The 12,722-nt window shown below is 42.2% G+C and overlaps 1 protein-coding gene across 8 annotated transcripts in view; it reads left to right on the top strand.

The window, feature by feature from the left end:
* The window catches only part of LOC119013946 (glutamate receptor ionotropic, NMDA 2B), a 134,609-nt gene that overhangs the window by 70,824 nt on the left and 51,063 nt on the right, over nucleotides 1–12,722 (top strand). For all 8 annotated transcript variants that reach the window (XM_037088874.1, XM_037088868.1, XM_037088872.1 and 5 more), the window contains 2 exons: nucleotides 4,006–4,149; nucleotides 4,807–5,077. In XM_037088874.1, the coding sequence (XP_036944769.1) occupies nucleotides 4,006–4,149; nucleotides 4,807–5,077 (415 nt within the window). The remainder of the gene's footprint in view (nucleotides 1–4,005; nucleotides 4,150–4,806; nucleotides 5,078–12,722) is intronic.

Here is a 12,722-nt window from a genome sequence, read left to right as displayed (position 1 = left end):
CAATAGGACGATCATTTTCAAGCCTAGTTAATATCTGTGAGTCATATTCCAAAAATAAGTTGCTTCACTTTACCAGTAAGCTGTGCACCAGCTGACATGAGCAGCGCGTATCTGACAGTAATGTGTTTTCTGGATTTATTGTATATACTGGGTCTGTCGGCTGTCAGTCATATTGGACACGGAGGAACATACAGCCAGAACCATGGTGCAGTGTGTTATAATATGGTATTTCCTGTGGTTACATTTAACAGCAGCGTGTACACAACGCAGCGCATACAAGTGCAAATGTGTGAAATGCACAGTGTGTTTCCATGTTCCACTTTATGTGATCGCTTTACAACACCCTTAGCAGTTAAGCAGAGTGCCTCGTGTTTTATCCTGTCGTGTGTGCGAGTGTGGAGCCTGTGTGAGTGCTTGTGTGTCTCTGCAGCAGCACTCTGGTATTAGTCTGCGATTGCATCGTTGATTTGTCATTTTGTGTTGCTTGTTTTTGAGTGCACCTTTCTGTTTGAGGGTGGGTTTTGAATGCAACGTGTGTTTTTGTGTGTGAGGATCTCAGTGTCTGTGTTCAGAGCCATTCAAATTTGTGTGGGTTTGTGGGTGTGTGTGTGTTTGTGTGTGTGCATATTCCAAAGTGAGATTGGAAGTGGGTCTATTTCTTTTGCAGTCACTGATGTGCCCCTGTGTGTGTAATTGAAATACCTGAGTTATTGACTCTCTCTCCCCTCCAAGTCAAATAACTGCTCCAGGAGTGTTTGAGTGCACTCATTTGGAGGCTCTGGGGCAGAGCAGGCAACTCTGGCAGACCAAGGCCTGTCAAGCATGGACTACACACAAACACACACAGAAACACACACGTATATAGAGAGCCCTACTGAGGCCAAACAAATATGGACATGCAGGCACACAAAGGCAAAATTAGAGGCACAAACACGCACATATGCACAGAGAGGGACGCACAAAAAACTCACAGACAGATGCTGATATGTCTCTATCCCCACACACACCTCCTGTTGAGGAGGGCACACGTGTGTGCAGTCTCTCTCTTCCTTTCTCTGACAGCAGCGGTCCTCCGTGGCTGAACAACCCAGGCTTAGCCTCCTCCTGCCTAAATGGCTGGCTGACTGGCTGACACACGTGCACGGCTACACACACACACACACATACACCTCCTTTTGCCTGCTCCTTCACTGACTCCTGGCTTCCTGCCCCTTCACTGCTCACTCGCTCCATGCAGGATCACAGCCGTCTGCCAGGCTGCCCTCTTCCTCTCCATTCATCCTATTGTCACCACATTGTCCTCTTCCTCCGTCCCTCCGGAGGCTTCAAATCTCAGCTACATCCTCGCTGCTTTTTGTACATCTCTATCTTTTCATTCTCCCTTGCTTAATTCCTTTTCTCTCACTTTAGTTTCCCTCTGTTTTCCTCTTTCCTCTTATCTGTTCCCTCCTCTACGGTTTTATCTGCTCTCTTTCTATCTCTGGCCGGATCTCTCCATCTCTCTCTCCTGTCTCCAGCCGGCCATTCATCCCTCTGCATTGTGTGGTGTAGTGTATTGTTGTCTGTGTACAGTAGCCAGCGCTGACGTCAGCTGTGCATCCACAGAGAAGACAGTGACCGGCTCAGAAGCGCATTCAAAGCCTTGCTGGCTGGCTTCCCTGCGTCTGGCCGACTGACTCGCTGGCCTCGCTATCCCCTCTGGGAATTTTAATACTCACTAATCGATCACCTTGTGCCAACAGAGGTGATAATGTGGCCAGACCCTAATTATTGTTGCTGTAAATGAAGCGCTGTTTTGCCGCACTTCATTTTATTCAAGGTTTCTTAACATTCAACCCACACCCTCAAGTGATTTTTTTATCACCGTTTCTCTCACCCTGCCTCTTTTCTTTGCTTCTGTGTCTGTCTTGCTCCTCTTATAGCATGTATTTTTCTCAAAGGCTAATGAAAATTCTGCAGACCTCTGGCATCTGAATGAGCGCGTTGGACAGTACATTAATACTGCTCTTAAGAAGAGAGCGAAGCGATAGAGAGAGGAAGCCAGAGGAAATGGTGCGGGGGGGACATGGTGACTGGGGTACCGTGTTGAGGATAAAGGGGGGGAGCGAGAGTGCGCGAATCTGGAAATTCAATTATAACTGTGCCCTGGCAGTAATTCCACTGGTATAAATGGGATGGCGGAGCGAGAGGAGAGATGGATAGAGATGGATGAAGGATGAGAGAGAAAAAGGCAGAGAAGAGATGGAAAGTTGAGGAACAAATGGATCCAAGTTGGCCGAGAAAACAGGAGTTCAGCATCGGCATGTGTGCATGATTATTTCATGATTTTCAAAACACAGCGCAATACACTCATTATTTGAAAGAGCTTTCGGCAAGTGTTTCACATGCGCATTGTACCTCTTGACATGCCACCTCAATGGTAAAGCCCTGATCTCATTAATGCAGAAACAAGGTAACGGATCAACCCATGTGCATCCCCTGGGAGGGGCAGGTTAGCCTTTGATGTTGAGTGAAGCTCAGAGAGAGTCCTAAGAAGCCAGGGAGATTTCAGCACCCTGCCCGCCTGTCCTGTCTGCCAGCTACCATTCTCACATAGAGTCCACAATGAAAGACAAAGCACATAACAAGCTCATCCTCATTCATATAATTTGCCACATTCAAAGCACGAATATCTAGGAAATATGACTTCATTCACATGCTTTTAACCGCACGTCTGTTGATTATGTTGAAACCTGTTATTTCTGCACAGTTCCATGTCATGTGATCCAGGCATTTCCAGTTACTTCAGAGCGCTGTTAAGTCTAAAATCTGGAACTTCATCAAAACAGATGAATGATATAATTTTCAAAAATTAACAACATGTTTTTATCCAATGAAATGAATGCCTCAATCCATATTTAATTTTTCATTAAACAGTTTAACTGGCCACACAGCAGTTGTCTCCCTGCATGTCATACACTACGGGAGGCTTCTGTATTAACAGAGCGGTCCAGCAGCTGTTCAGAAATTACATTTATATATCTACAACACATAATCTATTTCAGCTCTGATACTATTAGAATTGAAAATTTTGTTTGAGCTTTTTTTATACAGTGTGCTGATGCCATGAAATATCACAACATATAATATATTCAAAGATTAATATAAAAATAATGTCTACAGATGCTCTGAACATTAAAAAAAAGAAGAAGAAAAAAATCACATTTGGTTCAGTCATACCGATAACATAAACACACTACTGTACATCTTACATTGTACATCACAGGAGCTTGGCTCATAGACCGGCTCAGCCACACACAATAACGAGCTCATGTTGCAGAACTGCAGAGTTCTGTCTAGACTCGCATTTCTCACCTCCTCCTCTTCTTCTGTCCAGCTCAATATTCCATCTCAACACTGGTGGCAGGCTTGGATATCACTCTGTGAGCGATGTTTATTGGAGTGTCTGTCCCTGACTGTACTGCTGTTTGGTTGCTGTGCATTCTGTATCACTCATATTTAGATTCAGCCTCTCCAAGACGAGGGACTAGTGAGTGTGTTATGTACCATGTGTCCAGAGTAGGTGTGTGCCATTTCGAGCCTATTTATCGTCTCATATCTGGCACCTTACAGGTTACATTGAAATTGCATTGTTCCAACACGGCTATAATAAAACAAATTGATGAAAATGATCGATGAGATTAAGGACAGCAGCTTCGAGTCCCCCAGAATTTGCTCTAGCCGCCCCCGTGTACAAACTCATTAAAGGAGTCATAAAGGCAACTAATGAAAATCATGACCGGTATCATTACAAGCCCACTGGTGTCTTCTCGCCTTTCTCCTCTGTGAGCAAGAGAATAAAGGCAGCTAAATTAATGTTCTCACCAATATTGTTACAAAACCGCTGCTGTGCTTTTAGTAGTATCTGTTCTCCTCTGTGTGTAAGGCCAACTAAATTAAAGTTCAGGCCAATACTGTTACATAACCATTTACACTGCTCCTCTGTGTGCCTCTGTCATTTTCCAGGATGACAACTCCATGTTCTTTCAGTTCGGCCCCTCAATCGAGCAGCAGGCTTCCGTCATACTAAACATCATGGAGGAATACGACTGGTACATCTTCTCCATCGTCACCACATACTACCCTGGTTACCAGGACTTTGTCACCAAGGTAACCGCACTCAGCTGTGACAACGTGCACAAATAATCAGGGCGTAAAGGCACGATGACATAGAACGGAAGATGAATGCGCTTCCATCTCTGATTACTTTAATGTCACACAAGAAAAAATACTGCAGCCCTTTCCCAGTTAATTGACTGTATAAATAATGAACATGTAACATTTTAATATATGATGCTGGTTAGAGCCAAGTTTGCTAAGCATTCAGTATGACCAACTCGTGGACCTTCAGAGCTTGATTTCATCAACCGTTCTTTATGTGGAATCGATTCTGCAGTGGTGCCTTATGTAATATCATCTTTATACTGCAAAAATGTGTCAAGTCCATAATAAAGTAATAGTCTCTTGTGCAAATGTGTCAGTAAATGACAGAAAATATTGTTTAACCCAGATAACAAAAATAATTGTGATTCTGTGTAAAACATGACTAAAACCGAGTGTGACAATTTGCAAATCTACCCAACCTATACGTAACACTTAATTTTACTCATTAACTTCATGGATTTTTTTAAAGGTTAAATTTACTGGGGACCAGGTTCACCACATTGTGTGTATAAAGGATATCAAGAAGAGGACAAAAAAACAAAAGTCTTAAAATGTAAACACTACTGTCTCCTGATCTGCTTCCTCTTCCTCTGTCCAATCCAGATCCGCAGTACCATCGAGAACAGCTTTGTGGGCTGGGAACTGGAGGAAGTTTTGCTACTCGACATGTCCGTAGATGACGGCGATTCAAAGATCCAAAACCAGCTGAAGAAGCTCCAGAGCCCCGTCATTCTCCTCTACTGTACAAAAGAAGAGGCCAACACCATTTTCGAGGTGGCCCACTCTGTCGGGATCACCGGCTATGGCTATACATGGATAGTGCCCTCGCTGGTTGCTGGCGATACTATCGTAGTGCCTGCAGAGTTCCCCACAGGTAGGAAATCTCCGATAGCATGTCATGGAGGTCCGCTTGCATTTTTTTTCTGTGACTGAGATGGAATCTGTGGTTGCAGTGCTGACAGCACGTATAGCTAGCTTGAACTCAGCAATGTCAGGTATCACTTGTGGTGATGTTAGTCTCCTGTAGCTTAAAACATTGCCCTAATAATGATCAAATGCTGAATCTAGGGCTGCAACTTATTATTCTTTTCATTGTTGATTTCTCAATTATTATTGCATTTACTACATACATATTTACTACATACTACTTAAATCATTTTCTTGATTAATCAGTTAGTTTGATTCAGAAAAAAGGCAAACAAGAGCAATCAGTGTTTCCCAAAGCCCATGATGATAACTTTATTTCCCCTAAAAGCTTACTCAAACCAACCAATCGCTTAAAATACTGTATTTGTGAATAATTTGATAGTTTACAACTAAACAATTAAGCGATTAATCATTGCAGACTTACCAAAGTGTCTATAAGGCTAAAACACAAAAATGTCATGAACTACTCATGAAAGATGAAGGCATGTACCTTCATACAAGAATATGCCAATACATAAAGCTGCGTTCCAGACAAGGTTAGAATTTCCCAGTTAAATCTTCCAACTTCCAACCTCAAAGCATTCTGGGTGCAAAATGCCAACAAGGAGGAAGGAAAATGACATATGAGGTAACAGGCTACTCCCATTGTTCTGTGACGTCAGATGACTGCTCCCTTGTGTATTCGGGGTAGATGGATGTACTCCATGTTTACAGGTAGGAATTCTAACTTTGATTGGCATTGCATTATGCATTTTCTATGAAGACGTCAATTGACTTTGAGTTGCGAGTTTTCTGGAACACAGCATAGGTCTTACACTTGACTTTGAGAACACTGAGCCTTTGAAATGTTACTTTCCAAGTTGTATTGTCCTTTTTATCTTCCTGCAAGACAAGAAACTAACTGACCTTTCTTGATAAAAAGCATGGGAGCATTTTTCAACCCCGCCTGCCCCCCGCAACACCACTGGAGGTCATTCTAACCTTTGAAGGTCAAATGTGGAACCAAAGTGACATCTAAGTTGGGGTGCATTAACCACACGACCTGCTCACGCAATCTGTCAGGCACACCTGTCAAAGTGCCTCATGTAACTGGACTTGCGGTACTTGGGGGTGGACAGACGGTTTCAGAAAGGCCAGATCTCAGTGGGAATCAAACCTTTAACTGGTAGTGATGTCGCCACTGTGAGAACTAATGGAACTTTCCACGACTTCAGTCTGTTTTACTCTATGTAGGAGAGTAAACCTCAGAGCAGGCAGTATATGTGAGCCTAGTAATTTGTTGGTGTTTGGCTTGTTGATTTACAGTGAACAGGAGATATTACACTGCTGCCTGTCCTCAGCAGTTTCTGGGAATTGGTTGCCAGACACAACCTGGGATCGTTGTGCCATTCAAGCGCCGTAACTCAAACTTTTTACCTCTGCTCCCTTATTGGCATCTATGGATGATTTACTCTAAATGGGAGTTAGGGGTGTGTTTGCGAGGCCGTGTCTGTGCCAGTGAGTGTGTTCACTACCTTTTTCGTGTAATGTCTGTGTGCATTTGTCTGTGAAATGTGCAGTTGGTTCACAGTTTAATTTGCATGAGAAAATAATGGGTGAGTGTAATTAAATGGGTTGTGTGTTTGTGCTTTTGTGTGTACCTCATGTGGCAAAAGGCCAGAATGTTTACTTGTCGGCCAGATTGAACAAAACTCTGGTCGTGTGTGTGTGCCTGTGTGTGTGCATGTGTGTGTGTGTGTGTGTGTGTGTATCGGTCTGTCTGTTCCAAATTAGGGTTACACTCAATAAAGTTTGATATATCACCGTACCAGTTATGTAAATCACACAACAACTTCGCTCTTGATTTATGTTACCACGGAGATAATCGTGACTTGCTCATGTACTGCCTGGATGATCATAAAGTGGAGTTGGCCGTGTGGCTGCGCTGATGGACACACACAAACCTCTTTCAGTTCACACTGACTTATCATGGGATTAATCATATGCGACATCATGACAAATAGCAGGCTAAATGTCATCCACTCATTTAATGTGCAATGAAGAAGAAAGGGAATATGGCTTTAGTCTAAACAACACAATGACAGACATAAGACAGAGTAGATCATTTATGCCTTGTGTTTTTTTAAATACAATTGGTATCCTATGTATTCATGGGATTATATTTATTGTGAAATATAGCAGCATACATAGAGATCACACAAGAATACTGCTGCAGCAGGATCTGTGCTTGTCAATTCTGTCGACCTGGTGTATAAAAAAAAAAACCCTAGGTCACATAGCTTACATTCACTTTAATGTTCTTTTTTCATGATGTTACATGTGTATACATCTGATTCATCTAAAATGCATGTTTGTAGTTTGCCTGTTGGACCACAAACAAAAGAACTCACAGCTTGAGTTTGCACAAAAATAGCACTTGGTGAGAGCTGGATAGATTGAGCTTGCAAAGCAACACAGTACATTAAATAAGTACCACAGAAACATTGCACAGGTCGAGCCACTGTGTTTAGATGTATGTCTTCTAGGGCTGGAGAAGATATTGATATGTTGTTCAACTTAATCTTTTTTGTCTCTGATGGGCAATTGCTTTTGCTGCAAAACATAAAAGGAGGGCATGAAAATACAGTAGACAAAAAGACAAAATACAAAAGTCAGTGGGGTGGAGGTGATATATGGTATTTGATTTTGGATATCGTATCATAATATGACAGAAGTCTTGTCTTCTCCTGGTTTTAAACAATGCTTTACAGGAAATTGATTCAATATTCTAAACTCACCAGACTGTTTTACTCATTCTAATGCTTGCCTGGACCCACGTCGCAGTACTGAAAGCAAACATTTGGTGATATTTCATATTATATTTTGTTGATCTGTCTTAGCATTTATGAAGTAAATATAAATATAATGTAAGTATCGCAATATGGCCTTAAAATATTGCAATCTCATTTTTTATTGAGGCCATATCACTCAACCCTAACATCTTTTATTACTGCCGTTACTGCTGAAAATGACAACAGAAAATAAAAAGTTTGTCAATTTAACATATCTTCACGACAAGGATATTCTGTGATCAAGGGGAGTCATTTCAACCATCCGAAGTCAGGTGACAAGGTCAATTAAATGTAATACTAAATATGTGGTTTACCTGTTAAAATTCTCATGTAATATATGTTATGTAGACAAAACCAAGTAAGTATTCTATTTGTATTTTTATGTTAGAATCAAGGGACTCTATTTGTTATAACCATATTTTGTATGAATTACATTAAATGGGCATTGAGGCAGTGAGGATGTGTCGGAGCGAGAAGCGTAGTGGATTTGCTTGTTTCTTCTGATATAAACATGTGCTATTTTGTTCTGATGTTTTGTATGCATCAGATCCTCTTCAATCCTGTGCTCCCCTTAAAAAGGATGCAGCTCCCCCGATTGGATGTAACTGTTGTGCCAATGTTGGTAACATTAAATGAACACACCTGTGTAGATCGATTGTGAATTTTCCAGAACACACACTGAAGAAGGGTGTCTTGCTTGAAACGTCCATGTGGCAAAATTAAATAGTTCAATGGGAGTGCTGGCCTTGATTTTTCTTTTTACATATCTTCATGACACAATTAATGTGCCAGTTGTCTACCCAGAAGTGACTGGACACAGGCACAGCGCCAAGGTTTGAAACAAACTACACATATTGGCCAAACTATGTCATGACAGTGCCACATGATGCACACTCTCCCAAAAACACTTTCCCCCCATAATCTTGCATTGTGAAAGAAGCTGCTGTGAAATGTTGGATTCATTTTTTGAACAGCACACAAAAAAGACTCACACAACAGACAGAATTTGATCAATTTTCGTATCCAGTTTGGTCTGAAAACATTAGGAAAGTCTAGAAGAGCCGCACCTTAACCTTGTTTTATGTCCATGCTTGTCCAATTGAAGTCTCTCGTGCGCATCCTCTACACCAGCCTGAATTAACTAAGATGATTCCTGCTATACAAGACACTTGCACGACATTTGTAGACTTTAGGCATTCGGCTGTAGAACTCAATCATTCAACCAAGCCTTATTTTTGAGCTTTGACCACAACACCATAAAACCATGTGAAGCTTGTAGCAGCAGTCAACCATACTAACTTCTGAACAGCGCGAAACAGCACCATGGCAAGCATGCGACTGATGGTGTGGTGGCGTGTGCCCTAGTTGAATCCAACAGTTCAGGGTTCAGCAGAAGGTGTGCACTCGCTGCGGGCTGAATTTGCTTACAAGGCACACTTAATAATTTGCACCATGCGTGATGAAGAGCCTCAATTCTCATGGTAATTCCACTGATGCCGTCCTTAAGTGGCGCTCTGGGGAACCATCTCTTCTTCCACCCTCATCCTTCCTTGCCTTTCCTCCTTATTTCATGCTATTGTTCCCCCACTTCTCTGACTTTCCTGTCTCACTATTTCTGCCTCCTCTGACTCTCTCCCCTCAGTTTTATCTTTGTGTCTCTGCCGCCGTCTGTTTTTTTTATCTCCCTGCTCATTCCAACCCTTTTTCCCTCCTCGTCGCTTTCAGCTTTCTCTCTCTCTCTTACTAACAGCTTCTCTGTCTATATTCTTCCTGATCAGAGTTACACACCACTGCTGCACAGACTGCGCAAACGTAACCACCCAATCTGACATCACTGACAATAATAAGCTGTTTCCAAAAATACCCACTGATACGGTGGTTCTGCTGTTACGTTCTCCAATCAATTTGGCTGCCTGTGGATACTCTCTGTCTGCAGTCTTTGTGATTTTCCCTGTATATGCGTGTATCGGTAACAGGGAGGCAGCTTTTGCCTTGAAACAGAGGCAGCAGCCAGTTTATACGCCAAAAAAAAGGCTTTACAGCTGCCATAGTGCTGGTAAGGTATAACATTGCTGGTTGACATGACTGTGTTGTGACACTTAAACATGTCCTGTGAGACGTATGAACATATACACAGCAGTTCCCAAGATGGAGAAAAGAATACATAATGCACATCCTCCAATGAAAGAATCTTACCATAAAATAATAAATGTGATGTGTGCGAAAAGGAACAACCGATAGGAGTGAGTGAGTGAGTGAGTGTTGAAAAAGTGTCAACAGTGTGTGACATTAGATGTGGTCCTGGAGGGCCCGAGCTGTCAGTGCTGAGGCCCCCTTGAGGACAGCAGGTTGCTAGGCCGCCTGTCTATTTCTGCCCACTGACATGGTAGTGGAGTGGCTGACATGTGGTCATACTCTGTCAGATAGACGCGGACCAACTGATGGACAGAGAGGGGGACAGATTGAAAGGCAGACAGAGAAGACAGATAGCCAGATAAATTGACTCGAAGGCAGTCTGCGCTTCACGGAGAGCCGTGTGACCTGAACCCGGAGGCGTCCAACGGGTCCCAAACCGAAAGATCCGTTATTGGCCATTTTCAGAAGTCATAAGGGCACTTGAGCTAAGACTGGCATTTTGATCTGGAAGTTTCACATGTTGAATTTACCATTCACTAGATTGACCCCCCCCCCCCCAAGTTATTTTGCTACTACTCAAGCTTTAATGCTTAAGCACATCACATATGCAGCTCAGAGTGACGATAGTGGCAGATTTCCTCCTTGAAGTTGTTAAGTAAGCTTTAATCTCACACATACCTCTTTTCAACCAAATTATCTCTGGTTCTGGAGCCAGTACCACTAAAGATGTGTGCAACGTTGTCAACAGAGGGCATTGCACAATGACCTGCAGGATAAGCTTCACACTTCCAGTTAAGGAAAACTTGCCAATTTTGTGTTTCAGCTTGGAACCAACTTATGTGTTAAGAACCAATTTATTTTTGGTCAGAATACTCAGAGAAGTTCAACTAAAGGGGCCCAAACAGCTGGTTCCATTAAAGAAAGACAGGAAGACATAGGCCTATGACTAAAAGAAAAAATGGCAATAAAGATCTAGGTCTAGACACTCAAGGTGCTTTGAAAAATGTTACAATACACCAAATTGTAATTACGTGTGCTTGTGCCTTGTGCCTTCAGGGTTCCGTGTTGGTGCAGATGCCCCCAGCAGCCTTCAGCCCTCATGGCCGATAGTCATGGATTGTAACTAACAGATTTACTGTACTGTAGCTAACTAATGTAAGGAAATACTAATGCTAAAGATCAGAGTTTCTTTGGGACTCTTTGGATGAAACCGTCAGCTAAATAAATGCAGTGTAATGTATAAGGGTTCAAAGAATACTATAGAAGAAACAGACTTACTTATGCTAGTTATTTGGACACAAATAACTTGAAGCAAATAAAGATCCAGACCGAGCTGTTCGAAACTCTGATATAAAGTAGTAGTACCCTGTAACCATAAACCAGCATAATATAGCCGGCTAATGACCTGCTGGGTTACTACTTAAGCTAGTAGGTTAGTTAGCCAGGCATGCTAACATTTGCAACTTGATCGCCGTGCCTATTTACAGGGTGGCTTTAGCAAAAAGTCAATAGTCATGCAGGCAAATCAGGGTGAGGAACGTATCTGAGCAACTCTTCTTTCTTAACAGCTGCCTTGATGTAAACCTCATGGATGGCCATGTGCTACTGGATCTGCTAATTTGCCAAGGATGAATAAAGATCCACGTTTCAAAATGGATCCAAAACAATTAGACCTCTTGAGAGCTGAGCTCAAGGGCAATCCCACCTGTTAGCTCCAACCTGATAAAATCTTGACAGCAGTGAACAAGAGAGCTAAATGATTGGTCATTAAAAAGAGATAAACTTTGCACACCAGGCTCGGTGTGGGGCAGCGTGCACTGTGTGTCATCAATTAATGGTGACTATTTGTCATGAGTTAATCATATAATCAATAACGGCCGTTTAATATCAATGAAACTCATTATCAAAATGTCAGTTGTGTTTTAATTGATGCATAATAGCTGAAGTTTCATAGTTAATTGACTATGCCCATAGCATTTTTTTAGATTGATAATACTGCAAAGATTGATTAAGAAGCACACTGATAAATTAAGTCAGATCCTTACAGGTGTACAGACTTTAGATAAACAAGTGAGTTTGTGTGAATCTAGACATTAACATCCTCAGCTAGCTTTTCCTGGAAAGAACAAGGTAAAAAAACAAACTTGAAACTACTTTAAATTCTCTGTATATCGTTCAAATACTCACTACTCACTCCAGAGAGGGACAGTGTTGTCGAGGAAGGACAGGCATCATGGCAAACAGCTGAATGGGCTGATGGATGGTTGGAAGGGCACCGGGAGAGATGGCCGTGGAGACAGAGTGAGAGAGAGATGTACAAATGAATGTTCATAGACAGATTGTCAAAAGAGAAGAGGCAGACAGAAGGACAGATAAACAGACGTACAGACAGCGCAGAGGCCAACAAACAGAGACAGACAGTACTTTAGACAGACAGATGGACAAACACAGCAAGGTGATAGACGCTTAGTCAGGCAGGATGGGAGTGCTATTCATCTGCTCTCTGAGTCATCACGTAGTGTGTGCTCTGTCTCTTGGAGTGTGTTCAAAACATACACTCTGTATACCCTAACAGAGTTATCCTTGTCTCTACCCACTTTAGCTCTCTCCATCTGTCTCACTCCT

The sequence above is a fragment of the Acanthopagrus latus genome, chromosome 23 (assembly GCF_904848185.1).
Source record: "Acanthopagrus latus isolate v.2019 chromosome 23, fAcaLat1.1, whole genome shotgun sequence".
In the NCBI taxonomy this organism is placed as follows: domain Eukaryota; kingdom Metazoa; phylum Chordata; class Actinopteri; order Spariformes; family Sparidae; genus Acanthopagrus; species Acanthopagrus latus.
The sequence above is the reverse complement of the archived record's forward strand: the minus strand, read 5'-3'. Positions and strand labels throughout refer to the sequence as shown.